This window comes from Trichoderma ghanense (genome assembly GCF_004382785.1).
Source record: "Trichoderma ghanense strain CCMA-1212 chromosome Unknown scaffold_2, whole genome shotgun sequence".
Taxonomy (NCBI): domain Eukaryota; kingdom Fungi; phylum Ascomycota; class Sordariomycetes; order Hypocreales; family Hypocreaceae; genus Trichoderma; species Trichoderma ghanense.
This window is the reverse complement of record NW_027395665.1, coordinates 782,071-809,037: the sequence shown is the minus strand read 5'-3', so window position 1 is coordinate 809,037 and position 26,967 is coordinate 782,071. Positions and strand designations below refer to the sequence as shown.

Here is a 26,967-nt window from a genome sequence, read left to right as displayed (position 1 = left end):
ATCACACCAAACTGAAGCCGACCAGAAAGTACATGCAAAGTGCGTGAATTGGAAGCATCACACCACCACACTGATTGAACTCGGGCAACTCGAGGCAAGTCAACGCAAGTTAACATGAGTGCATAGGGCATAGGACAAGTTCAACACGGATAGAAGATGATTTTGGACAAACAATCCGCAGAACCAGACAAGTCACACAACAACCAGCCGCGTTCCCCTAGCCTACAATTTCAGTCCCTCGTAACGGACAAGCACGTTATTCTCAGCAACTATATTCAACAGAACGAGTCCTAACTGCAGCATACTATGCAACGCCTCATGCTTTCTTCAGCACAATCCGCTCTCACGGCCTTCACAAGCACTGGGAGTAGTATTGGTTCAGGACTTGGCAAGTCGTCCCGCTCTCACATTGCGTAGGACCGCTGTACCCGATTCCGCCGCACTGCCCCCAGTGAGTCTGGGTCGGGCCGGGAGAGCTTCCAGTTTTCGTGCTGGTTGGCCCGGAAGTGCTGGTCGGGCCGCCGCCCGGGGGCTGGGAACCGCCCGAGGAGAGCTGGCTGTTGATGAAGGCAAGGGCCTGCTGGCCGTACTCCTGGCCGTAGCCCTGGTGAACGTTGGGGTCGTTTCCAGTGCAGCAGTATGGGTCTGCCGAGTCGCAGTAGGACTTGATCTTGGACGCGCTGGGGCAGACGAAGCCAGCCGGACGGGCGTCGAACTTTGTAAGGGTGCAAGTGTTAGAATATCATCATATGTCAAAGCCGACCCATCTTTAGAACACGGCGAAGACTTACACCCTGGGTGGTACAGGTTCCGACGTTGTATGGTAGTCCATAAATGTTTCGAGGATCCCCCATAAGGATCGCGGCTTTAACAGCGGCAACTGCTCCCGCAGTCAGGGGAACAGCAGTGTTGGTAATTCCTTCACCAGGGTCACCTCCTCCGCAGAGGGCATTATCGAAGATTTGAGCACCCTTTGGAGAAATTACCGTTCAGTTTCTGGTGCTATCAACAGAGAGAAAGGGATTGGCAGGCGGGGGCACAAACCTGGGAGTATCCGACCAACACCAGCTGAGTGTCTGGGCACGAGTTGTGAAAGTTGTTGATTGCCGTGGCCGCGGCGTTGGTACCGTTCACGACGGAGTTCGCATAGCTGATGCCGCCACAGGAAGCCTGACCACCGCACGCCGGGTAGACAATAGCCTCGGATGTGGTTCCGGGATGGGCTTGGATGACCAAGTTTACAACAGTGGCGGACGAGCCATATCCCTGACTCACTGTCGTTTCACGGGCGCCGAAGACGTGAATCCCGGGGCACTGCCGCTTCACAACGGTCTCGCCATCTACCGGGCTGCCAGTGGCAAGGAGGGCTTGGCCCAGCAAAAGGGTAAGTGTGTCTTTGATTGAAGGCATTTTTCGCTCTGCAACAGAGAGATTGGTTATGGTAGCCGACTGTGTGAGATGCTGGTCCTTTCAAGACTGAATGATGTCCGGGAGCATAGGAGTTTATATCAATATGAAGCATTCCCCTCAAGCATCAAGGTTGATCCATGGGTTGCAATTACTGGTCTTTTCACATGACTCAAGAACTTTCCTCTCTATTGTCAATTGATTCCGTACGAGAGCCCCAATTCATTCTAGTCACAGTTATGATATTCCCTTCCCCCGAACATTCAGCATTTTTCTGAGTTGTACGAAGTAGAAATAGGCTAAATCAGCCTCCATTGCAGCCATGTTTCCCGATTGGAATTTCGGCCTCTATTTTCTTTGCATTTGCCATTAAAGTTGATGTTGTCTTCAAACGCTCTCGCAGTCATGTACAAGTCGAGAGGGCGAAAGTCGGACTTACATCGTATCAACAGGGGCGTTTGCCTGGACCGCCTCTTGGAACACAAAATCCTGCATCCAGGTACAGTAGCATCGCCTTGAGGCCAGTCACACACGCGGCGTTCACAGAGCAACAGTACATCTCTACCGAGAGCTATTCTACCACTTTGGAACATCTCGAAAAGATGTTGTACATATTGGCAAGTTGGGCCCAGGATTCTGGCCTTTTCTCCCAACTTCTTCATCCAGTCCATGTACTAGCTATTCCATGTTGCTGCAGGCCATATTATGCACGTCTCACTCAATTAACCGAAGACAGGGGTGGCTGAAAGGCAATTTTAACCGCACATTGGCAGCGGATGCCCTCCCCATGGGTAAAGTAGCAGAGGCACTGCAATCCAGAGGTGATGCACACGTAGGCTAATATACACATTGTCGGCCAGACGCACCCCAGATCTGCAGAGTCAGTCCGACCAGCCGATGGTGCCCCGTTAAGATGATGTGGACGATCCGGCAATGAAGCGTCGAGGTTGACCTGTTTTGGTAATGCCTTTGAACCGACTTTGCGCACGGCAATTTTAGGCAATATTCTTGCCGTGTCACTGACAGCAGATGAGAGAGGGCTGCACCCCACAGCAAGCTTTTCACATGGCAACATCATGCCGTGTGAGACGTACGTTTGGGGGATTCTCTTTTGCTGGGAGGGTTGCATCTGAAACAGGAAACGTGTTCGTTTTGTTGTGCGTAGTGTCGAGATTCCGGGGTGGATTCTCATTTAGCAAAGTTTGGCTTCAGACCTCGTGCATTATCTTTGCGTTCAGTTGATTGTAGAGGGCTATTCTTCAAAGCTATTCCTAGAGTTCTGATTAATTGGCAGTCGAATAGCCCTCTGCGTGTTCACATCTGTTTCCTCTTACTGAAACTACCATTATCGAAACCCATCTTAATCGTTCATCTCCCAAGTATGCAAATACGAGTTGAATCTAGGCATGTCGGTGCAAGAACAAGCCCAGTGACTTTACAATCCTGTTCTTCACTTGACTGGAGAAAGTGAAGATGAGATGGCTACATTTTCCGGAAGATGATTTCCTAAAGCAGCACCAGAAGTCCCAGGACGTCGGGAAATTCTACAGGCAGCTTACACCAACACTAATGTGGCCTGTCGCAAGAATATCACGCAAGATCATGATAGGGGGTACTGATGGGTATCTAGATATTTGTAAGTCTGGGCTTCTACATCAGATCTACCGACAACAGTCGACAAGGCATCAGAGTGGATATATATTTTTCAAGGGCTGTAAAGTGGTCAAGCCAATAAGTATCACATATAGCATTTACTAGCTGCTGACTCTATCTACCGCGAGTGCAATTCCACTCCAAATCTTTCCACCTCGCTTCGTCCTCCTCACCTTATAAGCACTGGGAGTAGTACGGGTTAAGGACCTGGCAAGTCGTGCCGCTCGCGCAGACCGTAGGGCCGCTGTATCCAATTCCGCCGCACTGACCATAGTGTGTCTGAGTAGGGCCCGTGGCGGTTGTTGTCCTCGAAGTCGGTGGCGGAATGGTGGTGCTTGGCTTTGAAGTGCTCGTCGGCCCCGAGGTGCTACTACGCGCAGTCGTCGAGCTTCCCGGACCGCCGGGGCTGCCGGGGCCGCATCCTACGCGGGTCGATGCAATCGAGATGTCGTCAAACCAAACGGTGTTGACGTCTCCGCTGTAGGCCTCCCAGCCAAAGTTGACACCGGTGATGTCAGGAATATAGTTCTCCCTCGTCCAGCCGGCGTCGTTCGGATTGTCAACGCCTGGCCCCACGGTCATGCCCGGGATGAGGCTGCCGTTCAGCCACGTCTCGATCGTGCCGTCAGTGCCCAGGTGGTACTCGAAACACTGGAACGCGCCGGTAGGAAGAGTGACCGTGGAGGCGATGCCATTGGGAGACAGGTCCGGAAGGGTGGCATCGTCGGATTCGCGGTTGTAGTCGAGGACTTGGCTTTGACCACCGATTCGCAGGTGTTTCCCGTCCTGGGCGTTGTCCGGCATGATGATGAATGTGACGTGGTTGCTGCCGAGAGCAGTCTGAAGCCGACTACAGATGCCAAGTCAGTACATGTATGCATAGAGCTCCAAGTCTCTGATTAGAATCCTTACATCCAAGCTCTGACGTAGACATCGCCGGTCGGCACCTGGGTAGTGCCGAAGAAGATGTGTCCGCAATAGCCATTGGGGCCACCAACGACCTTCATGGAGTTGCTGCCACTATGGGCTACTGTGGTGTCGAGGCTGACGGTTCCGCCCTGGTTGCAGTCTGGTGCCGTGATGGGCCATACAGTCTGGTCCCAGCCTTCTTCAAAATCATCTGAGATTTGGGCGGCAGAGAGGGACGAGAGGGCCGCAAGGGCCAGCAGAGCAGTCCGGCGGACCATGTTTACGGCAATGGTTCAGCTGTGCACTGAAGGTGCTACAAATTCAACTACTGCGACCTGAAATGGATTTCTTTGCTAGAGCGTCTATAGAAGACTCATATGGCAAGGTCTATATATACTGCAAGGCCATTCCGCTGCGCCTACTTATCTTCGATTTGTTCCGGACTTGCTAAATTGCGTCTTCATCAAATGTAGCACTCTGCCCGCTTAACCGGCACTTGAGCGTGTACCCGACAGCTTGAACCGACGCGGTTAATGGCTCATTGGACTGTAACGGCTACACGGATATCTGTGTTCCTGAAACCTCCTGTTCCTTGCGGCTGAACTGGAGGGAAAAAGGCAAAATAGTCTTGCCTAATATAGCTGGGTGCGACAAGCTGAAATGCTATATTCAGGAACACCACGAATCATGTAGAGGTAGACCTTGGCTTGAAGTTCGTTTAGTCAATGATGGCGGCTAGGGAGGAAGACCGGGCATTTCACAGCATGACATGGCTAGTAGAGTAGAATAGTAGAATCAATTTCATTGCTGTACGGAAAACTGACTATCTAAAGTGAATGAAGGAGTGTGATAGGACTTGAGCCCTGTTGATGATGACCAGATTATCTTGATAATCCAAACAATCTGCTCTTGGTAATATTACTATAACCGTAGACTTTACCTAGTAATTCCAAGAGTCCACAATGTCGGGATTCAGCAGAGTACACGTGAAAGACTGTTCCTCCTTGCCCCGAGCAACTACCCAAGGGCCTTGGTGCACTGGCCCGCGTGTGTGTATCGAAGCTCCAAATACCTGGCTGACATACCCGCCGTGATGCCCTCTAGCTCAGGCACTGGGCGTAGTATGGGTTCAAGGTAGAGCAAGTGGCTGGCGGCGCGCATCGAGTAGGGCCTGAGTATCCGCTCCCGCCGCACTGCCCGTACAGGCTCTGGGTTGGGCCGCCAGCAGGTGCCGACGTGGTGGCGGGAGGCGTAGAGCTGGGCCTGGTTGAGGCCTGCGTCGTCCTCGCCGTTGTCGTAGTACTGCTGGTTGGGTTTCCTGGGCCGCTACCGCCAGGAACTGTGGCGCTGGCCGTGGCCGTCGCGGCAGAGCTCCCTTGGGCGACACTCGTAGGGAGGCCTGAAACCACGGAAGGCCCAGGAATAGTATACGCAAGTGGGCTGGTGTAGATGTTGATGAGGACACCGGGGTCCGTCGCGTGGTAAAGCGCGGTGCCCTTGACGCCGCTGGGCTGCAGAGATCCGGAGCCTGAGACGGCGAGGTTGAAGCACTGAGGGTAGTTCTGAGCGCCGTCTGCTTGTCCCGCGCTGTGTAAGGCGATGATCTCGTGGCGAAGCACGTAGTTGCCCGGCGCGAGATCCTCGGGGATCTTGACAACCCAGGTGTTGTTGTTGGCAATCAGCACGTCCGAGGCCCAGTTGCCCGGATCGCCGCCGCTGATGAGGCCAACACCATCAATCTTGAAGAACTCAAGCGTCGTCTTGTCGACGGTCTCGCAGTCGCCATTGCAGTTGGCCAGGTAGTCGACAATGGGGCCTGGGTGTGGCCATGGAACCGGCACCCACTGGAAGAGCACGGTGTCTCCAGCCTTGACGGACGCGTGCCCTTTAGCATTGGTGGCATTCTTGTGGCAGATGATGTCTGGGCTTTGATATGCGTCGGGCGAAACGAAGCCTGCCAAGTGGTATGAGCATCAAGAAAGGCTAACACGTCCAGAGAAGAGGCACTTACCGTTGTCAAGGTCGGCAGCCGTCCAGCCCACTACTATGGGCGGGTCGGACTCATATGGGAACGACGTAGGATCATAGCCCTGATAGTACACCCCGTTGACGACAATGTTGTTGATATGTCCGTGTCCGACAACGCCAGTAGCCACCGCCAGTGCCGTGACAAGGAGGTTGGAAAGCTTCTGGGCCATGTTAATGAACAGTACAGAGTAAGTCTGAGTAAGTCCTATCGTATGCGTACGCCCGAAATTATGCGTCGACAGATGTTCCATACCAGATGATCATGTCTGTATTTATGCTCCATGGCTGGCCTTCGGTGCCTCCGCGGGCCATCCAACGGATTTCCCGACACAGGGCTCCTGACACCTCCTGGAGTGCCGAGTAACCCGTTGAAGAAAGAGGAAGAAACATTATACCATCGCGGCTAAATAATTCACCCCGGAAGTAGAAACAATGGAAGGTCTTGTCCCGACATATATTATCCTTTTTTGCGGAGAAGGTTGCATCGGCTAGAAACAATTGGCACCCAATTGCTCCCAGCCGCTTCTTGAGCTTGGCAAATCAAAGAACAATTACTCAATACAGTGTATATACATGTAAGTACCCCTATCTCGAAGCACGAGGTTGATTGACCTCCAGAAACGGAAGCTGTCACTCTGAATTTGGAATCCTGGGATGCAAGAAAAAGAAAAAAAGAAAAAAAAAAAAAAAGAAACACATCCAACGCAAAAGAAGAACTTGGCAACATCAATGCTTTCCCAATACGCATGTTGGTATATATTTGAGCTCAAAACTCTTCGGCCCATATGAATGGCCGCGGAGGGTAGAGCACCGAGAGAAGGACAGACGCTCCCGCAGCTTAGAGAAGCGGCATATTGCTTTATGAGTAACCATTCCTCCAGGTCCTGGTTCAACAATCCTTGAGGGAAGCACTGGGCTATGGACAACTGATATGGAACTTTCGAGGCTATCGGAGTTGGCTCATGAGTGGCTGATCCGAGCGGAGCCTGGTGTGGACATTTATGCATCTGTCCGTGTTGCAGAGAGTTGTGTTGAGAGTGGTGACGGGTTACAAAGTACAGAGCACAACAAACAGTTGGACATGGGTTGACTGAAGCAATTATCATCGAAACACTATATGCTATAAAACTTGCTAGGGCCGCATTCCATGTTTTGTTAGCATGTCAAGCATGTTCTTCGTTGCAGAGCAAACTCATCTGGGAGCTGCACAGCTTCATAACAACCACGAAGAGAAAAAGGTCTGAAATCTAAGTGCTATCCTGATATGAGATTGCCAAGACCTCTGGTCAAATCGCGTCATCAGTTAAGCCAATCTTAGTAGGAATTCGTAGTAGTTATGAGTGTATCAAACATGTCCCAGCAAGTGCAATGACCGAGTCTGGCCCAGCGAGAAGATGAGATTGTGGAAGACCCATCATCAACGATATCGCAAATCTGGGTCGCCTAGGATTAGTACACAGAAAGCTTCACAGGGCACCAGGCAGGGGCTATCTGCTGCAACCAGCAAGTTTGCTACGTATCATTCCATCGTCTCTAAAAGTTCAAGAGGTCCTTTTCCGAGTTGGTTGCGGCGGGTAACCTGAGTGCTATGGTAGGGCCGATAGCACCCTAATACAATGGCAATGGGCCATACGAAGTCCAGGACATGAAGGTTCCGGCATTTTGTGTATGCATGCCGTATTTACCCTATTTCCGCACGAGTAGTTGCAACCTTCCGTACGACTGCCCTTTGCTACAAATCCCTTTGGCCATCGACGATGGAGAGGAACCATCATTTGTCTCGTGCTCGATCTCGTGCTCAGGTAGTGATAGGCTAGAGAGAATGCGTGATTTATCGCGAGATGTGCGGCAGCCAGTATAAGCGATACATTGTTCTACAGCTGTGAAAGTGAGGGGACAGTGCATCTCAGTACGATGTTTTACTTCACTCTTTTCCTTGCCGAGCCCCGTTGACTATCGTGTATCAGGAGGCCCTTGCTGTATCATGAGAACCACCTACTGTCCAGGCCGAGTACTGGACGAAGCCGATCCTGAAGAGCCAGAGTGGCAAAATGTCTTCTTTTCTTGAGACTTAACATGATAAGCTGCTTTCCATCAAGAAATGTAAATTCCAGACACTGTCGCTCGAGTGCAAATCATGTGTAGGTTATCTTAGACATCCGGATCCCGTTGACTATAAGAATGATGATTTTAATCCTCCTGTCCCCTTTCTCCCCGAAAACTCTGAAGTTGATATGGTTTGTGACTACCTGTACAAACATCTAGTAGCAACCCGAGCCTTTTGAAACAAGGTAGATTTGTTTCACATAGGGTGCGAAAGTGGAATGAGACTGAGTTGCTGGCCAGAAAAGTGACTCTTTAATGGTCATGTGGTAGCATAGTAGGTAGGTGTCTGCCCCTTACCTGGCTGGATGGGCCAATGAAACTCCTTCTGCAAAAATACTGCACATACGGTCCTGATTGCAACCTCACCAAAAGGAGAGGCAAGTTTTTGTCAAGATGAGCAAAAGGATAGACCCCCTCCGAATCAAGGGGCTCATGATGATCATGATGGATCGGTTTGCGGGAGAAAAAAAACAAAGTCTGACGGGTGTGGGATTCGAACCCACGCCTCTTGCGAGATGCGAAATCCTGTTTAAGGATCAAGATATTATCTTGAGTCGCACGTGTTAGACCACTCCACCAACCCGCCTTAGCGGCTTTGTTGGAATTCCTAGGCTAAACAAGGACTATACGGATAGCGCTGTATGATTACACCTAGCAGCTTTGGACCAAATTCACCCTCGGAGCACTACGTACTTCACCATTGTTGTTTTCGGGCTGTAAGAACGTAATGCGATTTCTTTTCCAGAACAATAATTTCATCTCATCGAAGACTCATAGTTAAGTATCTCACGTTCATAAGATACTTCAGATAGACCGGGACGATGCCCATCAGTCTCCATCCAGTACTCCGTACGGGAACTGGCCATATACCAGAATTACAACTTCGAGCAATTAGGTGTCAATGACCAGAAACTTGCGAGGATTTCCGACCAGTACAGATTTGAGGTAGCATCGCTTCAAGATATACTGATACGTGAGGCTCGTTATCTTTCAACAATCTCCAGTGTGGCTGGTTCTCAAATCTCTCTGTAATGTCTCCCACCCCACGTTGTCGACAGCTTCGTGAATTATGTCGACAACGACCTTTATAAAACAGCTTCATCTCACTTTACTAGACTGAACAACCACGCTGGCGCGCATGTAAAAGCATAGCCTCAGTCTTCTTCATATCTAAGAGTCGAAATAATTTGGATATGAGAGGTTATGAACACATTGAAAGTAGGTTGCGTCTTACTGTAGCTCATCACACTCTATGGGACCGTATCTCGACTCCCGTATCGTTTCACATGGCTGGTATCTTTTGCATTCACAAGTTCAACCCGGAATAATACCCAAACAAGAAGTGAAGTATGGTGGGGCGGATATCGCATAGTCGCTCTGAGACAAACCATCACATTGATTGGAGATGTGCATACACACAAAGACAAGAAACTCCGGATCGTGACTGGCTATGAAATGATACAGAGCTTTAAGATGAATCAGAGAGCACTCAACAGACACAGCAAGTAAAAGCCCTTTCTTTTTGACAGTGTCGCGGATTGAAGAGTTTTCTCTCTGATCTTCGGCTTCAGCTATGCAGGCAGCTGCAACATACAAGAGGACTACAGATAAACGTTGGACTAGACCCTTGATGCAACGGCCAATAGCCATACTTCAGATCATCATCGTGGCATTCTAATTGGTCCTCGCTGTCTTCCCATAATGCCCAATTACTGAGTAGCTTTTCGACATCAACTCAACACACTGAATAGTCCTCGACTCCGATGATCCAAGAAGTAACAGACACTGCATTGCCGACAGCATCCACGCTTCAGCTCCAACCATCTTCTGTCTTATATCACAATATACCCTGCTCTCAGCTTCACAAGGGACAACCTCAGCTTGAGTTCCCCCCGCCTCCACTTACCTTATATGCCATAACAGCCCCTCATCTTCGCTTCATGCCCTTCCACCAGCTGAACTCCCGTAATAAATGATACATCGCAATATAGTAGACCATGACTAACATATAATAGCAACATCATGTCAACGACTGAAACATTGATTTGGAAAAGGCAACGAGAAAAACGAGTTTCTACCTACAATACGCAACAGTGGCGACTTTGCTCACACTCTCCATTCACGCTACCTACCCCTGGCGAGGTTACATCAACTCAACTCAACTCACCTCCGAATGCAACGATCCCTACCCACAACCAGCAAAAGCAACGCCCGCAAGGCAAAATGATAAATGCACCGTCCAAAGCTGTTTCCAAGGAAAAAGGCTGCAGAATTCAGGGCGCTCGTCAAATACCTAAAGTGCGATTGAGTCTGCTGTACCCGCCTTTAACCCATGCACACAGAGGGCTAAGGCCTGCAAGATGAAACCTCGCCTACACCAATAGAGATAAGCCGGCATGACAGGGTCTATCGATCGTCGAGAGAACACCAAGCACGGCATTGAGCCCGGATTCAGACGATGCGGGGTCGAGTCGGTTGTCGTCACCACATGAACGCCCCCTGTTGTGATGGTTTCCAATATTCTGTGACGAGTCGTCAAGAGGAAACCAAGGCACTATAAAGCCAAGCTTTGATCATCAGAAGAGCCAGTCCTCCAAACCCAGCTCCTCTCCTGTGTCAACGGCTTTCCCATATCACAGCGGAAGCAAACCCTGCAAGATGTCAAACCTGGCCGTGGCCCAAGGCATCATCGTCCTCATCGGCATCCTCGTCTACTCCCTCTTCTTCCGCAAAAAGTCCAAATCTACCCTCCCTCTCCCTCCCGGCCCAAAACCCCTCCCCATCCTCGGCAACATCAAAGATGTCCCGCCGCCAGGAACGCCGGAATACGAGTACTGGCTCTCCTTCAAGGACAAGTACGGGCCCATCAGCTCCATCACCACGCTGGGCCAGACAATAGTTCTCCTCTATGAAGAGGACGTCATCACCGAGGTCATGGAAAAGGGTTCAATGAAATCTGCCGGACGGCCTTGGTTCCCGTTCGCGGCCATGTGTGGCTACGATCGGTTCTTTGCCCTGCTGCAGTACGGCGACCAATTTCGTCTGTATCGAAGAGTCGTTCACCAGCACTTTGGAACGAAGAGCCTAGTGTCTCGGTTTGGGGATATCCAGGAGGTTGAATCAAGGCGTTTTCTGTGTCGAGTTTTGAAGGATCCTGACCATTTGTTCCAGCACATCAAAACGTAAGACAGGCCTTTTCCATTCAACCCGTAAAGGTGATCACATGTGCTAACGACATATGTGAACAGAGAGGCAGCCGCCATCATCCTACAAATCACATACGGCTACGAGATCGAGCTCGAGAAGCCCGATCCGCTCGTAACCCTCATCGAGCACGTCATGACAAACTTCTCGGAGACCACAGTTCCCTTCTGCTGGGCAGTCGACATCATCCCCGGTCTTGCCTATCTGCCCGACTGGTTCCCAGGCACAGGCTTCAAGCGGGTTGCCCGCGAGCAGAGGGCCTTACACGACGCCTCTGCGGACATTCCGTATAACTTTGTCGTGAAGCAGATGAGCAACGGCACCAACCAGGAATCATTCGCCTCCAAACTCATCACTGCTTATCGGAATCAGGGCAAGGCTGCGGATGATCAGATATTTGAAGAGATCAAGTGGGTCACGTCGAACGTGTATGGCGGAGGTGCGGACACGACTGTCACAAGTCTCATGGCTTTTGTCCTAGCCATGATCCTGCACCCAGATGTGCAACAGAAAGCCCAGGAGGAAATCGACCGAGCCGTTGGGTCCGATCGTCTCCCCTCACCGAGCGACCAAGAGAACCTCCCCTACGTCGACGGCATAGTCAAAGAGGCGCTCCGCTGGCATCCCATCGCGCCCATGGGAGTCGCTCACGAGGCAATAGACGACATCTTCGTCCGAGGCTATCGCATTCCAAAGGGCTCGTACATCCTCCCGGCCGTATGGTGGCTCCTGCACGACCCGAAAAGATACGCCGAGCCTCTGCGGTTCGCGCCCGAACGCTACATGGAACCCCGGAACGAGCCGGATCCCTCGTATCATGCATTCGGCTATGGGCGACGGGTCTGTCCCGGCAGATTTCTCGCGCACGACAGTCTCTTCACAACCATCTCACGGACGTTGGCGGTGTTTACGATCGGCAAGGCGGTGCGTGACGGGAAGCCAGTTGATGTCGAGTGGAAGCATACACCGGGCTTGATAGACCATCCGGTCGAGTTCCCGTATAGCATCGTTCCAAGAAGTGAGAAGCATGCTGAGTTGATTCGGAGCGTCGAGACGGAGCACCCCTGGAAGGGGGGTAGCAGCCGAGAGGCTCTTCAAGGCGTCCAGATATTAGACGGTCTGAAAGAGATTAAATAGTTGTTTCACAAGCATCAACACATGGCGGCAACATGCTTTTCGTAGTACTCTCATCAGTGTCAACACCCGCAAAGAAGTCTTCATTCCCAATGCACGATGACAGACATCAACTAAGAGTCGGGTCAGTCATATGTTCGCTAGCACTCAGCCTCCTTCATCTTTTACATCAGCAAGACGCAATGAGTCAAGCACAAACGGTGAAACCACTTCTCGTTAGCATGTCACGCTTCCGAGACATGATAGACATTCCATGCAGTGAATTTTTTTTTTTCTTGCGGTTGATTTGAGGTACCTTTTTTTTTTCCCCTCATCATTCCCTAGCCCCTGTATCCCTCCGTGACTCCCGTGATAGATAGATTCAGTTCGTTTTTGTTTTCTCTCTATGCAGTATGTGCAAAATTTGCAACACCTATAAAGGCCATACTTTGCCATGTCGACGCCCATCAGCTTGTTCACTTCCTGTTATCCATGACGACTTGAGGAAAAAAGTTCGAAGGGGGAGACAACTCCAATGAGAGTTTGTAGCGCAGCTTCAGATCTTGGAGCAACGGTGCTCACATGTCATCGAATCCAAACATGGAAGTTCGTCCGCACTTTTAAATTTTTTTCCGTCGGGTTCAGTAAACCTTCTTCTTCTCGTCGATACTGAACTGGCCGGGGCCGCTGTTGACCAGGAGCAGCAGACCGCCGACAATGGACAGGATCTGGAAGAAGTCGTACTTGGCGAAGTCCTTGTGCGGGTGGTGCTCGTGAAGCTACATAGATGAACAAGTTAGCTGTGAAAACAGAGGAAAGGGACGCAATAGCACCTACAGTCCAGAAGTTGTTCACCAAGAGGTTGAAGACGCTCAGGATGACAACGAGCAGGGTGGCGCTGTACTTGGCCTTGAAGCCCACGACAACCATGACGCAGGCGCCGGCACCAAGGAAGCAGACGAGGACGCGCCAGAAAGACCACTCGCCGCTGAAGACGAAGCCAATGAAGAGGAAGATCAAGAGCACACGACCGGCCAGCTGGAAGTACATCTTCTTGTCCTTCTCGTCCAGCGTCGGAAGCCCTGCAAAGGCCTTGGTCTTGCGAACCCAAGAGTCGGACAGGACCATGAGCAGACCACCAATGACGGACAGGTTTCGCAGGAAGAAGTTGAGGTCGAAGATCAAGCCGTAGCCGAAAGCCTGGATGACCACCACGGACATGAGACCGGCAACAGCGTAGTCGGAGTACTTCCTGACAATGACGAGGAACGAGCAGGAAGTCATGGCGACGACGTTGAAGAGAAGGAAGAGGTGATTGATGCCGGTGGGAACTAAATTGGATGTTAGCCCTCAAAAGTCCAGCAAGCGTAGATGCTTGAAGGTTGGCATTGCGCCGGGATGGATCCTTACTGTGGCGGTAGTCGTGGAGGTACAGCAGCTGGTCGCTCCATTGGGTGATGATACGGAGCGCATCCTCGAGGAACGTGACAACGATCAAGAAACGGCCAATGGCTGGGAGATACCTAGATCAATGCGCCGCAAGGTTAGCCGACATGCCCTCGGTTCTTCCCGGATCCTAACGAGCTTCACTTACGGCTTGACGGGCTCGCTGAACGAGTCGAGCAGGTCCTCGACCTTGCTGGTGTAGGGCCGGATCTGGTCGAGGATGCTGCCGCCATTGGACTCGTCAGAAACGCCAACTCCGGCGCTGCCTCCAGCGTAGGGGCTGGGGCCGCCAATGCCGTAGCCAGAAGGACCGCGATGCGACATTGTGTGTGGAAGTGCTGCAGCTGCGTCTTTCGATTTTCCCTTTGCTTCCTCTTTGCTTGCCCGGCGTTGGGGTTCCTCGTGTGCCTCCTGTTGCGCGGTTCGGACGGATCAGAAGCTGTTGGAAGAGCTGTTCGTTGCGAATGCGATGCGATGCGATCTGATGCGAGCTCAGAGCTTGCTTTCCGTAGGTTGGCAAGGCAAGGCAGAGAGCTGAAAGGAAGGACAGCGAGACGGCGACCGACAAAGAGCCAGTCTCACAGGGTCAGGGGAAAAGGCGAGCTGGTGTGAGCAGCGCAATTGTGCGGCGACGAGAGAGAATCACAAGCCTGGAGGAGGGGCGAGAGAGAGGCACGAGTAGACGAAGTTGAAGACGAAAAAGCTCGGATTATCTTACATACATACCACTGTGTCCTTTCCAAATCCCGTGATGCTGCAGCCTCCCAGGTGTCCACTTTTACACGCCCGGGAAGCTCTGCGCCGGTACCTGCCGCTCCCCCTCCAGAGACCTTGCCGAGCGGTGCTTAGCCGCGCAAAGGGGCGGGTAGCTCTGCCCAGGGAGGCAAGTAGCGAGACACGGCGGCAGACACATGCAGCACCCCTCTGACGCCGGCCAAGTTCTGGGGCAATGGGCGTGAATAAAGTACACACAGCGTACACGCACGGCCCCGGCAGATGGCGTCAGGTACCTGCTGTGTACGTCCATACCTTACCTTGGCCTGGCAGCTTCAAGTTCCTGTCTGCGTTTGCATCCCATACATCTGATACATACCTCCTACAGTAGGTAGGTACCTACCTACCTTATGGAGTGCGACGTACAGCGTCAAAGGGTGACTTGGGAGGTTCAAACTGACGGGAGGCGGATCAAATCGAATCCATACTCGAAGCTCCTGTCACAAGCTCCCACGACAAGCGGGGAGAAAGGATGCACCAAAAATAGACTAATTCAAGGTTAAAGGCCATCGCGGCGGCAGAGCCTTTCTTGGCAGTTGAAAGTGCTTGCAGCGGTTCTTCCAAGGGTCGCCTGTCCTTGTCTCCTTGTGCTTCGCTGTACTCGTACTGATTCGCGTCAGAATGCTGTGCTGCAGAAATGGGTCGGTACCTAGGTAGTAGATGCGCTGAGGTATTAGATACATGCCTAAGATGGCGGGTGTCAGCAGGGGGAGGAGGTGCTTACAACCTCAGAGACAAGAAGAACATTGACTGCCCTGGCTACATGCGTGTAAATGAATGCCCCCGTATATTGAGCAGTCTATTCACTCAGCAGGGCCAAAAGAGCCCTTTGCTCAGCCTTTCCTTTCCCCTGCCGTTCTCTAGCGAAGACACTCATTCTTCTCTCCTGTTCCCTTTCATCAATACTCATTTTATCCCTCGGCTTCGTGACCATCACCAGCGTAGGATCAAGTCATCCGGGCTACACGTACGAAATGCACGCCCAAGTGCTCACCTGCCTAAACAAATCGCCCGCCCAGCGATAGGTTGCGATAGGTGGCCCCCGAATGGACCGTCTCAGTCCACTATTTCCCAGACTATTCCAGAGCCTGCGTCGTCCTGCATGATGATGCCATCACGGAACTTTCGATCGGTGCCCTCAACAGAGCAGGTGTGAAACCCTTGGTACGGAGCAACTGCTGCTAAAGTGCTTGTCCAATATTGCGCACATGCCCGAGCATGTGCTGGATGCGGTCCCAAGACATGCGCATGTTCAAACACCATTCATTACAGTCCTTGCCAGTGTTTGCTTGTCCAATTCTCCAGAGAGGATACGGGGGATCGGGTGTTGATGCTGCCATGGCCCTGCAATGCTTCCTTCGATCGAGATGAGAAGTCCAGATCGCCTGCGGTATTCCATATCTGCAATTCTTTGCACCAAAAGCATGGTCAACATCAAGGAGTGTAAAGCACATACATACCTCCCACAGCCATCCAAGTGATGAATTTCTCATTTCAATACTCGTCACCGAAATGTGCAATCGCCCCTCCCAGATGGTGGCAGATTCCTCGCGTTCCCCTCACGCGGCGACAATCCTCAGCGCCCCGGTATCGTCATACTCAACCCTCCCTTCGTTGACGGCCCTTCGCATCTCCTCCCTCAAGACCGTGCGCTCGCCCGTCGCCGGGTCCCATTCCCAGCCTTCGCGCATCCACATCCAGCGCAGGCAGGCTCGTAGCTCCTTGTCCGCCGGTTTCACCCTCATCCACTCGGGCTGAAATTCAGGCTCACGGCCCTTCCCGTTCCAATCCTCGGCCCGCCCTAGCAGCTCGTCGCGACAGAATATGCGCCAGCTGTCGATGGCATACTTGCCCTGAGTCATATGACCGATCTCCCACGCCTCAAGGTCTTCATCGCCGCGATCTGATGGGGAACGCGACAGCTCCATGTCTTCCTGCGCGTCGCCGCTGTTGACATATCGGTATGGCGGAGGACTCAGGGCTCGTTTGTCGTAGTTCTTCACTCGGTAGCACACACCGGGTGTTGGCGGCTGTTGCAAGAAGGCCGTCGCGTACCTTAGGATATAGGCAAGCCGTACATTTGATAGTCCCAAGTGCCGTATCATGCCCAGGAGTTCTTCCCTGACGGAGGGGTCCAACAGATGAGATGGCGTGGGGAAACGCTCCCTCACCCGACAAAACACAGGCAGAGCCAACTGTCCGTTCGTCTTGATGAGAAATGTGACGGCAATGAGTAGCCAAAATGGGTCGTGAGCCAGTTCCTCTTGAATGATGCCAAATGATGGCGACTCGAGACTGGGAAACGGAATGCAGGAAATTGTTCCTGCCGGCGGTCGCTTCTTCTGAGGAGATTGCTTGGCTGGTGACGGGTTCTGCAGAAAGTAAGGCGACGTTGCTGAGCGTTTGCTAAGCGGCTTTTCATCTTCTGCCTCTGGTTTGCACGGGGAGTTCCATGGCCTTCGATTCAAGTGAGAACAGTCAAGCGACAACAAGTTATCCAAGGATTGCCTGCCCGAACTCGATGTGGCAGCACCAAAGGCAGCCCCGGACCCCAGGTGGGCGGCCTGATGATGCAACAGTGCTTGATCGTATCGGCAATGGTCGGTTCCGGCAATGTAGGAGTTGGGAACGCTGTGCTGCTCGTCTCTTCTGTTGCAGGCCTGGTCAGCCTGGCCAAAAGGTTTGTCGGACCAGTAATGGGACGTTGCTCCCCGGCACTGTTTCTTGACACGTTGTCGGACTCGTGAGGATGTGTTTTCTGTGCTTTCTTGATTTGGTCGTGGAGCAAGTGGAAAGATATCAACGTCTTTCTCCAAGTCCTTGGCGAGTGCGATCAAGCGATCTGTTTCTCCCCATGGCCCAGGAACTGATGATGCATCATCGCCTCCCTCAAAGATTTCCCAGACGAAGCTGAGTATATCGCCGCCGTCGAGACTCTCGGGACGGCGATCCTGAGCGCATCGAATGGACTGTGCACATTCGATCAGATAATGCCAGTCTTCCGCGCCACCGACAAGGCTCTGATCGAAGAGGGACTTCAATTCATCTGTCGGCGCATTCCCAGATCCCAGAATTTCCGAAAGAAGCGACAGCGAATCTTCCCAGACATCGAATACCGATAGGATGCTTTGGCCGAAGGAGGTTGACATGGTGGTGAAATTCACGGCGTGCCGTCGAGATTGCACGTCTCGGATGACGCGAGGTGTAGCTAAACGCTCAACAGAGGTGAAAGCGTGTATCTGTAGTCACTATATCATGCTGGCGATGTATGGTGTGTTGTTTGAGGTATTGAGGAGAGAAAGAAAAGAATCCATGCGTTCACGGACTATTTCAGGGTATGTGGGCTGTTGAGCAAACGGCCGTTTAGTGTGTTGCTTGGAAACCCGTTAACAACTTCACGGATTGGATCTACAGCAACACTCTAAGGTCAGCTAAAAAAAAAAAAAAAAAAAAAAAAAAAAATCAACCCGAATTGCTTGATTTGAGGTCGAAAGATGGCTGCATCATTCGATTCATTATTGTTTTTGTAGCTTGTTCTTCCCTTTGGTCAACTTTTTGCCTTGTTCGACTTTCCTAATCTTTTTCGTGGCTTTCAACCCACTGAAGGTATTCCGTACCTAAGCCTCAAGCCTGACTGCCCAAGGAGATGGCAAGTCGTCCACCCGGACAGTGACATTGACACCTGATGATCCTCCGCACGACGAGAACAATGTCAGCGTATCAGATTGAGAGACTGGCTGGATGCAGCAGATCGAGCCCAAGATAAGAGCCGGATAAACAGCTGCCTCGTTAGTGAGCTGCTACGTCGACTTGTTCCGCAGGTCGGCGGTGAAAAGCCGAGACGTTCGTGGGGTGCATGGCCAAACCGGGCCCCTGAATGGCTGTCGCCTGACTCATCAACGTTTCCCCCACCGTGAATCACTGCAGCAGGACGGCGCGTGATGCAATTCTGCGTGGTTGCGCGTGCTTTTCTTGATCGACCGTGTCGGTTGCTCTGTTCTGACGGATTCACTTGCGTGTTGTGTTGTTTCCTGAGGCTTCATTCGTGCTCTGCTGTGCTGTGCTGGAGCTCACGTGAGCAGCCGTGTGCCCTACGTAATGCACCTGCAAGAGGGAAGGAGCTCTCGCTTTGCAATATAGAGCTCGCTTCTTCACTCCCTTCCCCTCAAGAGAACCTCTTCTTCTTCATACCTGATTCTCACCTATTGCGATCCCAGGCTGTCAAACGAATACTGTACGCTACAGCTTGCATTAGCACACAGCTCGCACCGCCGATTATCCTCACCGAGGCAAAGCTCCCAACCGCAAAGGGAACGTGTCTTGACGGAAGCACCAATTGCAGCGCGAGTTAAAGCGGAGAAGCGTCACGGCCACCGGCACTTGACTACGTACATCGAGCACGTCGCTCTAGGCCCGACTTATCAACAGGATTCAGGCGAATCACGCGGGTCACGTGTGCCGGCCTATCAGACCCACCGCAATCGCCCATTCTCTCTGCGTCTTGTGCCTCCACCCCGGAACTTCTTCCTATCCATCTTTCGCATTCCACCTCCGATTCCGACCCTCCTCGAGTCCGAAGCATCACCACCACAGCCTCAATCATCTAAGAGATGAGTAGTCGCGGCGGGAAACTTGCCCCCGAAGTCAATCGGTGAGTCTCCATCTGCTTTTCCGGCGCCCGCGCGGTCTGGGCGAGGCTGCGACGCCGTGCGGTCGCAATTATCCGACCGCATGGGCGGCACGTCTCGCTTGGGATGCCCGGTGAAAAGAGTTCTTGAGAGCATCCTGCTGACCCGTTACTTTAGCGCTCTGTTCGTCAAGAACCTGAGGTACGCCTCCGTCGATAGCAACAGCCGATTCGCACCGAAAAGCCACAGTTGACGCTGACCTGTCGTAGCTACACCGTTACTCCTGAGGAACTCTTCGACCTCTTTGGAAAGTTTGGACCTATCCGGTACGTCCAGGCCCTCGTGCGGATGCTGTCGAATACGATCGTGCTAACCCCTCTGCAGCCAGGTCCGCCAGGGCATTGCCAACAACACCAAGGGCACAGCTTTTGTCGTCTACGAAGATGTCATGGATGCGAAGCAAGCCTGTGACAAGTTGAACGGTTTCAACTTTCAGAACCGTTATCTTGTTGGTACGTAACAGCGTGTCACTACCCTTCTCCATCGTTCTGCTCCTCTAATCTGTCCTTCGTTGGGAAATGATCCCTCTTCCGTCTTCTTTGCGTCGATGGATCAGGCCCCTGCTGACCCACTGGCAGTTCTATACCATCAGCCCGACAAGATGACAAAATCTAAAGAGCACATCGACCTCCGCAAAATCTCTTTAGCGCAGCTCAAGGAGCAGCACGGCATCGATTGACAATCCGACCGGTCCGTAGGCGCCCTGCAGAAGAAGACGCCTTCTTCGTCTGCGGGCCGGTCTTCCTCTTCATCATCGTCCTCTTCCGCCTCGTCCGAGATGAAGACAATCCTACGAAAAGACAGGTCGCCAGCCAAGGCCACTCCCCGCAGTGGGCACAGTCACCCCCGAGCCGTCCGATTTGCAGAAGGACCACGCGCAGCTCTATCGTCGGCAGCCTAAGACAGAGCATTCGACGTCGTGCCCACGGAGTGTATTATTATTCTCAACTATTATCTCTTGTTCTCTTCTTCGTTTCCTCGCCTTGGCTGGCATCTCTTACAGCCTTTTTTTCTTGTTACCTTAATGTCAGCACCAAGTCATCGGATCAGTCAATCGCTCACCGGGAAAGAACAAATCACGAAATGCGAAGTTTACATTTATGTAAAGGGAAACTACGGGCACGGATTGGGGAGCTGGGAACTCAAATGCAAAGGCTATCGTTTCGGCAAGTGACGATATGGCAAGCCAGGAACGAATTGCTTGATTCGGAATTTGGACGGAGGCCTACCTTGTGGTCATGTTTACTAGCAGTCTTCTCGTGCCCCTCGTGGCCTTAGCAAGAAAAGCGCAAACGCGTCCCCCCTTTTTGGCCAACTCACTTCCCCTCTCTCTTTTCCATCCGAGTGTGTCGGTGCCTCTGTCCGTAGGGAGAAGTTGGAAGACTTAAGGTACCACAGGTCCTAGGTTCCCATGTGACGACATGAACATCTTAGGTGCTTGTGTTAAATATCATGATGGCACCTACTAGTACGTCTACACAAATGTCCCAAGGGTGCCCGGCCTGAGATGGCTGCCCGTCTTGAGCTGAAGTATCTGGAGTATCTGTAGGCCAAGTGAGAAATCTATTGGCAACCATGCTACTGATGCGTTTTCTTTCGTCCGTCCGGGAGGCAGCCATGGAAACTTTGTATCATGGTATTACTGGTCATACACCATGAATATTGCAACTCGAAAGCTTGCCAAGCGACCAACTGACACGCCACCGCAAACCCTACAAGACATCTGCCAACGACATCACCAGATTCTGCCTCCATCTCTTTCTCTAAGCGATTGCTGATTCTCAGCACCCTCTACATCAAATGATACTTTGTACTCTGTAGAGCTTCCCCGGCGGCGGCGAAAAAAAAAAAAAAAAAAACGCCTTGCCAGTTTGCCAGCCAAAAGTGTCACGCCGCGAAAGATTTTTTTGACTCTACAGAGTTGTCAAGATTCTGCCGGACCTACAGTCCGTCCTGCCAGGCAGGCCGCAGAGAAGGTCTCCCTCTCGAGGGCGGTGTTCTGGAAGCGTCCCGGGCTGGAGGAGTTTGTCTTCCACAGCTTGGCTGAGAGGGCGACGAAGATGAGTTGGAGACCGGGCCGCAGAAACGGTCGGCCTTTGGTGGGCATTTGGCGGGCGGTGCAAGTTGAGCGCCGCCAAAGAGCGGAAGTGGAGTGCTGTGGTTTCGGCCGGCGAGACCTGAGGCGGCTCTGAGGCAGGCGACGGTTAGCGCTCAAGAGCGCTGTAACGAGGGCTCTGGGACCGAAACTCAACTGCTGGAACTTCACAGCACTTTTGGTGGCGCAGCGGGTTCCAGACGGTCGCCTTTTGCGGTCGGCCGGAGTGGATCGCGCTTATCCCCAAGCATCGACGTTTGGTCCGTTACATGATCATCCAACCTCGAACCAACAACATCAACCTGTTTCTGGACGCTGCAGTATCCGCGCCAGAAACCGCGCCAGAGACAAACCGACTGGAAACCTTTCCCATGCAAAGCAGCCCGACGGCCATGCTCTTCAGGCCTCCCTCAGCGGTAAGGTATCGTGATGTAGTAGCAGCAGCACCAGCAGCACCAGCAGCAGGGCTTTTCGATCTGCCGGCGCCAATGTCCAGCCGTTGCGGCGTGGCCGTGGCTCCAGGAACGGCCGTTATGCTGCGTCTCGATCCGCAAACGGCGTGAGGACGAGGCTGACCATGGATTTTCTGGCATAATGTATGTTCAAACAGCCTGACGATGCCCAGCTAATGCCGGTTAGATGGCATCATGCTGGCAGGCACTGGCTGCGACCCATGCTGATCCGTGTTCTTCATAGGTCCTTAGTCTCGCTTGCCGTGAAGAAGACGGGGGAGATCATATCATGCATGGAAGCATGGCGTGGAGCAGTCCAACAGTGGCTCGTTGCTCCAACAGCTGGCATCATATACACGGCCCAATGAAAGGCGAAGCCCGTTCTTCTTCATCCCAGTGCTTAATATGCGAGGCTGAAGCATGCCACGACACCTTCGTCCTATCAACGCCGACTCTCACCACATCAACACCCCGTCCCTCCGGCCCGGACCCACCATCGCCGGCTGGAGGGCCGGGGCCCTGTTCCCGGAGTTTGGCGAGGACCAGTTAGACGCCGTTCCATTGCCCTGGGATGTAGGCTTCGATGCCTTCCATGTCTTCACAGCCACTTGGTGAGGTGTCTTTTGCTTTCTTCTCTGGTCTGGCGGCGCATCGGATTGGTGGCTTTCGATGAGGCTGCATATGGGCTCGGCCGCAAGCAGCCTTCCAATCTCCCAGTCTCTTTTGCCAGTGACCAATGGGATGACACAAGTACTGTGGCTCTTGCGGCTACTGCTCGCATCGTCCGATGTACCCGTCGAACCTGTTATACTGCCTGAACACATCTCATAGGAGAGGGTGAGGCTCTGTTATCCCCCTTCGACCGTTGGCTTTGGCTTTTTTTGCTGTTGGTTGAGATGGCAAGACTCCCTTCTGACATGATACTCTCATCTTCTTGTATAAAGTGGCTTCAAGTTCCACGTCCCAATCCATTGCCTCATAGCTAACAAGGTTGCATATTCAAGACATACAACAGATATACCTCTCTCATTTCACGGTCAGCCCAATGTCAGTGCCGGTCACTCCCTTCAGCAAACTGGCCCTCGAAGAGATGTCTCCCACCAGCCAATCGGCCTTCCATACTGGCCTACAGTCCTACGACTGCCTTGAGCCAACTTTGCGAGATTCAAGCTCCGACCCTGAGTCCTGCACGGACGAGTCCGAAGACGAAGACGAGCTTTCCATGGTTGTACAGTCCCCTGCCAAACTGGCCTACAACATCCACCATCTCCCTGAGAAAGAACAGGATGCTGTACGCGACGTCTTCGGCGAGCCACCGGCTATTGCGCTGCAGCAGTGCCGGCTCATCGACGACACATATGCCTTTCAGATGACTGAGCTCGTCACCCGGTCTGTCCGCATTCGTGCCACTGGCGAGGGGGCATCTCGTATCACCTGCTCATGTGGACGCGACGAGAGCGACGGCAACGCTCTAGAACCATGCTCGCACCTATTCTGGCTCCTAGATCGGCTCACGAAGCAGATGGTCTACGACTACGACGCCAAAACGCCGCTGACCATGACGCGAGCTGGCTCCGCCGAAGAGCTGGGCGATCCTTTCACGGCCATTGCGGAGCATCATCTTGACGTCCTGTCCTCCGGCCTGCACTGCCAGGTCATTGACCCAGAGTCCATCTACGGAGGCGAGGACGAACTCGCTGCCCACCGCGTGCAAGAATCACGCGAGCTCCTGGCCGCCGTCTATGGGGTGAGTCCAGAGGAGTTCCGGCCGGACCTCTGTGGACGACGGCTGCTCGGGAAGAAGAAAGTGGTGAAGCGCAACGACCTAGACTGCACCGTGCTACGCATGCTGCTCGACAACCCCCACTTCTTCACCTACTTCCAGTCGGCAGTATCCCGTCCGCAAGATGCCGTTAGCGATGCCTTCAGGAAGCTCTCCCAGAGAATCGACCGCGTGCTGCGCAGGTTCGATGCATATGCCGCCGATCCCGCCTCTGCGGGGAGACGCTCGGCAGAGACACCCCCCGACGTCTCCTGGGCGGCAAAGCACATACTCGGCTGCATTAAGCTCATCAGGAACTGCATCTTCGCCCGCAATCGGCCTCTTCAGCCCAGCGAGGAGGATACCGCAGCTCGCACGCTTGTGCATATTCTTTCTGCCGTCGTCGCCCGCAACCACGACGTTTTGCCTCTCCCTGCCCCTTCCGAATCTCCCCTTTCTCCTTCTTCTAGCTCTCGTCCTGCCGGGGCGCCAATGAGCCGCACGGAGCGCAACCTGTATCTGCGCCTTATAGGGGACGCAGATAGAGACGCGGATTTTGTCGTCGCGGAACTGGGTCTTATCCCCGAGGCGGCGAGCCAGCACCTACACACCCTGGAGGCCATCTTGGAGGATATTGGTATGCGCGGCGCCCCGGTGGGGTACTTTGAAAAGTTCAAGGCGCTTCTGGGGAGGTTGAGGGGGACTAGGAGGAGGATCAGCGGTGGACTCAAGAGGCAGGGCGATGGTGAAGAGGAGGGTGGTGCTTCTAGGGAGTCGAAGAGGATGAAGTAGGGGAGGACGTACTCCTTTTTTCGTCTCTTCTTCCTTTTCTTTTTTATCCACTCTTCTTCTTTCTCCTTCTTTCGATTCTTTTTCCTTCTTCTTCTTCTTTTCTCCCTTCTTTCCTCATTTTCCATTTTGTCTTTCCTCCTCGACATACATCGCACCGGTTGCGATATTGGTCCTATCATCATCTCTTTCTCCCTNTTTTTTTTTTTTTTTTTTTTTTTTTCCCTTCTTGTATCTTTTTCTTTGATGTGACCTTACATCGACATACATCGCACCGGTTGCGATATTGGTCCTATCATCATCTCTTTCTCCCTCTTATTCTTCGTCTTCCATTTCTTGCCCTCCCCAACATGTTCGGGGCCAATGTAACAACAAGCGTGCCTGGAGTGGTAGGCAGATTTTAGATGATTTTTACTATTGCAGGTACAAAGTAATTACTACAATCATCATTCGACTTTGAGACAACCTTTCACAGCGCTTGAAAGATGAATTTGCCAAGAAAGAAAGCAACAAAATGTCATTGAGATACTCACAAACTCCAAAGAAACCGTTTACTCGCTTATATAGTACCCTTTCCGCTACATGCCATCATATACTCACGACAAGGGCGACTCCTGAGTCAACCAACCCCCCCCCGGCAAGCCCAGACCACCCCTCGGATCACCTGTAGGGCTGAGCGCCTAGAGGGAGGGAGAGAAAGAGAGAGAGGGATGGTCACATGTTTTGCTCCTTCTCCCCGCGTAGCCTAGCACAGATTGTTCTCCTTGCGAAACCTCTCCAGCTCGTCGTGAACCTCGCGCAGGCTGGGGCGGTCGTAATAGTTTTCGTTCCAGTCCCCCCTCTTCAAGCCCTCGGCGCGCTCCTTGAGCCACGCCTCCGAGTCTGCAATCTCCTTTGCCCACCAGTCGCGGGCGACGTTTTGGACCTCCTGCGCCGTCGACTCCCCCGTGTTCTCAAACTCTCGCAGCACCAGCTTGTCTCTGCGGCGCACGATGAGCCTGCTGAGCCCAGCCTGTCGACCGCGCGTGCACCGGTCAATGAGGTCGCGCATGACCGGCGGCGTGCGAGTGTACCCGGGAAACTCGACCAAGGGCTCCCAGCGGTACGAGAGCCACACGGCGGCTCGCTGGGGGGCGCTTTCGGACTCGAAGATGCACCACAGCACGCGGCCAAGCATGTACACCTCGCAGGCCTCCTGTTCTCGGGAGGTCAGGCAGGCCCATGGGACGTTGTACCCCTCCGACGGCCAGACATAGTCCTCTCCCTGGCCCATTTCCTCCCACCCCGGAAGCATGCTCGTCAAGATGCCGGCATACTTCTCCGCAACGTGCGGAGGAATCTCGTCGTCAATTGCCAACAGTCGTACGTACTCGATGGCGTTGACCTCGGGGGCCGCAAACTCGCACCAAACACCACGCTGCTCAAAGTCGACCATGACAACATCCCCCGACCCCGACAGGACAATGTTGTCAAGCCGGAGGTCCGGATAGAAGACGTGGCATGTCTCGCGTAGGTGCACCAAGGCGGAGGCAAGTTGGACAGACCATTTAGCCTTGTCGGCCAGCGACACTTGGTCGTGCATCTGCAGAAAAGGGATCAGGTCGCGCAAGCTGCCATGGACGTGCAACTCGAGCGTGAAACCGATAACGGCCGTCTTGCTGCCAAACGTGCACTTCTTGGTGATGAGATGGACCGGCCGTGCCACAATGTTGGGGTGAGCCTTGATGGAGAGGAGCTGGCGCAACTCGTGGTAGAGATACTTGGTGTAGCTGGTCAGGGCCTTGAAGATCCACGTCTTGCCTTCATACTCAATGAGGCAGACGCTGTCGTGCAACTGTGACAGATACACGACGTCATGGATATCGACAGTCGGTGGGAGGTTCACGTGCGACCCCCAGAAGCTCTGAAATGAGGACACGGACAGCATCTGACGCTCGAGGTAGTACGTTGGAGCCATGGATACCCGGACCTGGCTGACATCCTTGGGCAGGTTGTTGAAGACGATCCTGGAGCCAAAGGGCATGTTCCGGTATATCTGCTGCGGGTCGTCCAGCGTCGAGGTCCAGTACTGGAGCAGCCGGAGCACATGCTGGGTAACGCCAAGCTGTGAGATGCGGGACGCGTCCCGGGTGTAAAAGGCAACGTCCATGTCGAGAACGCTGCGGAGCTCGTGAGAGAGCGTCGCGGGCTCGGGAATGAAGACATCCACACGGAATGGGGGGATCGAGTCCATGAAGAGCGGCACCGCATAGAACTGAGTCCCAAATGCAGTACAGCCGTCAATCCGCCACAGGGGCCGCGCTGGAGGCTCGAGGCTGTCGATGCGGTTCTTGGGATTCAGTGGAGACTCTTCCCACGGCGTCTCTCTGGCAGCCTCGGCGGCGGCAGCGGTTGCCGACTTCTCCCAGACGCTCTCGTCCGTAAAGGCTGCTGTTGGGTGGATGACATCGTGAATCGACTGTTGGCTGAGCTCCATGTTGCAGTTGTGGTATAGTCAGATGTCTGCCTCAGCTAAACAGGTAGGTGCACGCCAGCTCCAGG

The 26,967-nt window shown here is 53.0% G+C and overlaps 12 protein-coding genes across 12 annotated transcripts; 4 read left to right on the top strand and 8 right to left on the bottom strand.

The window, feature by feature from the left end:
- Positions 1-352: 352 nt before the first annotated feature.
- Positions 353-1,410, bottom strand: CCMA1212_002661 (Acetylxylan esterase; the record flags this gene model as incomplete). Its single annotated transcript, XM_073700038.1, has 3 exons — positions 353-715; positions 792-971; positions 1,045-1,410. The coding sequence occupies 3 exons, from the start codon at positions 1,408-1,410 to the stop codon at positions 353-355; spliced, it is 909 nt and encodes a 302-aa protein (XP_073561600.1).
- Positions 1,411-3,234: 1,824 nt separating this feature from the next.
- Positions 3,235-3,864, bottom strand: CCMA1212_002660 (Exoglucanase 1; the record flags this gene model as incomplete). Its single annotated transcript, XM_073700037.1, has 1 exon — positions 3,235-3,864. One exon carries the CDS (start codon positions 3,862-3,864, stop codon positions 3,235-3,237), a length of 630 nt encoding a protein of 209 aa, XP_073561599.1.
- A 104-nt stretch (positions 3,865-3,968) lies between these two features.
- On the bottom strand, positions 3,969-4,247 carry CCMA1212_002659 (uncharacterized protein; the record flags this gene model as incomplete). Its single annotated transcript, XM_073700036.1, has 1 exon — positions 3,969-4,247. The coding sequence occupies one exon, from the start codon at positions 4,245-4,247 to the stop codon at positions 3,969-3,971; it is 279 nt and encodes a 92-aa protein (XP_073561121.1).
- Positions 4,248-5,069: 822 nt separating this feature from the next.
- CCMA1212_002658 (Endoglucanase-4) lies at positions 5,070-6,167 on the bottom strand (the record flags this gene model as incomplete). The annotated part of the gene is made up of 2 exons (XM_073700035.1): positions 5,070-5,923; positions 5,981-6,167. 2 exons carry the CDS (start codon positions 6,165-6,167, stop codon positions 5,070-5,072), a joined length of 1,041 nt encoding a protein of 346 aa, XP_073561122.1.
- A 4,594-nt stretch (positions 6,168-10,761) lies between these two features.
- Positions 10,762-12,444, top strand: CCMA1212_002656 (O-methylsterigmatocystin oxidoreductase; the record flags this gene model as incomplete). Its single annotated transcript, XM_073700034.1, has 2 exons — positions 10,762-11,285; positions 11,352-12,444. The coding sequence occupies 2 exons, from the start codon at positions 10,762-10,764 to the stop codon at positions 12,442-12,444; spliced, it is 1,617 nt and encodes a 538-aa protein (XP_073560872.1).
- A 617-nt stretch (positions 12,445-13,061) lies between these two features.
- On the bottom strand, positions 13,062-14,290 carry CCMA1212_002655 (uncharacterized protein; the record flags this gene model as incomplete). The annotated part of the gene is made up of 4 exons (XM_073700033.1): positions 13,062-13,199; positions 13,258-13,751; positions 13,831-13,943; positions 14,015-14,290. Coding segments are annotated over 4 exons (1,020 nt in total), but the record flags the coding sequence as incomplete, so codon positions are not given.
- A 1,909-nt stretch (positions 14,291-16,199) lies between these two features.
- CCMA1212_002654 (uncharacterized protein) lies at positions 16,200-17,789 on the bottom strand (the record flags this gene model as incomplete). The annotated part of the gene is made up of 1 exon (XM_073700032.1): positions 16,200-17,789. One exon carries the CDS (start codon positions 17,787-17,789, stop codon positions 16,200-16,202), a length of 1,590 nt encoding a protein of 529 aa, XP_073560874.1.
- Positions 17,790-19,250: 1,461 nt separating this feature from the next.
- CCMA1212_002653 (uncharacterized protein) lies at positions 19,251-20,007 on the top strand (the record flags this gene model as incomplete). The annotated part of the gene is made up of 5 exons (XM_073700031.1): positions 19,251-19,291; positions 19,446-19,469; positions 19,538-19,594; positions 19,653-19,780; positions 19,907-20,007. The coding sequence occupies 5 exons, from the start codon at positions 19,251-19,253 to the stop codon at positions 20,005-20,007; spliced, it is 351 nt and encodes a 116-aa protein (XP_073560875.1).
- Positions 20,008-21,252: 1,245 nt separating this feature from the next.
- On the bottom strand, positions 21,253-22,699 carry CCMA1212_002651 (uncharacterized protein; the record flags this gene model as incomplete). Its single annotated transcript, XM_073700029.1, has 3 exons — positions 21,253-21,631; positions 21,777-22,009; positions 22,370-22,699. 3 exons carry the CDS (start codon positions 22,697-22,699, stop codon positions 21,253-21,255), a joined length of 942 nt encoding a protein of 313 aa, XP_073561123.1.
- On the top strand, positions 22,296-22,490 carry CCMA1212_002652 (uncharacterized protein; the record flags this gene model as incomplete). The annotated part of the gene is made up of 1 exon (XM_073700030.1): positions 22,296-22,490. One exon carries the CDS (start codon positions 22,296-22,298, stop codon positions 22,488-22,490), a length of 195 nt encoding a protein of 64 aa, XP_073560876.1.
- Positions 22,700-22,920: 221 nt separating the features above from the next.
- CCMA1212_002650 (uncharacterized protein) lies at positions 22,921-24,429 on the top strand (the record flags this gene model as incomplete). Its single annotated transcript, XM_073700028.1, has 1 exon — positions 22,921-24,429. The coding sequence occupies one exon, from the start codon at positions 22,921-22,923 to the stop codon at positions 24,427-24,429; it is 1,509 nt and encodes a 502-aa protein (XP_073560877.1).
- Positions 24,430-25,171: 742 nt separating this feature from the next.
- Positions 25,172-26,902, bottom strand: CCMA1212_002649 (uncharacterized protein; the record flags this gene model as incomplete). Its single annotated transcript, XM_073700027.1, has 1 exon — positions 25,172-26,902. The coding sequence occupies one exon, from the start codon at positions 26,900-26,902 to the stop codon at positions 25,172-25,174; it is 1,731 nt and encodes a 576-aa protein (XP_073561558.1).
- Positions 26,903-26,967: the final 65 nt, after the last annotated feature.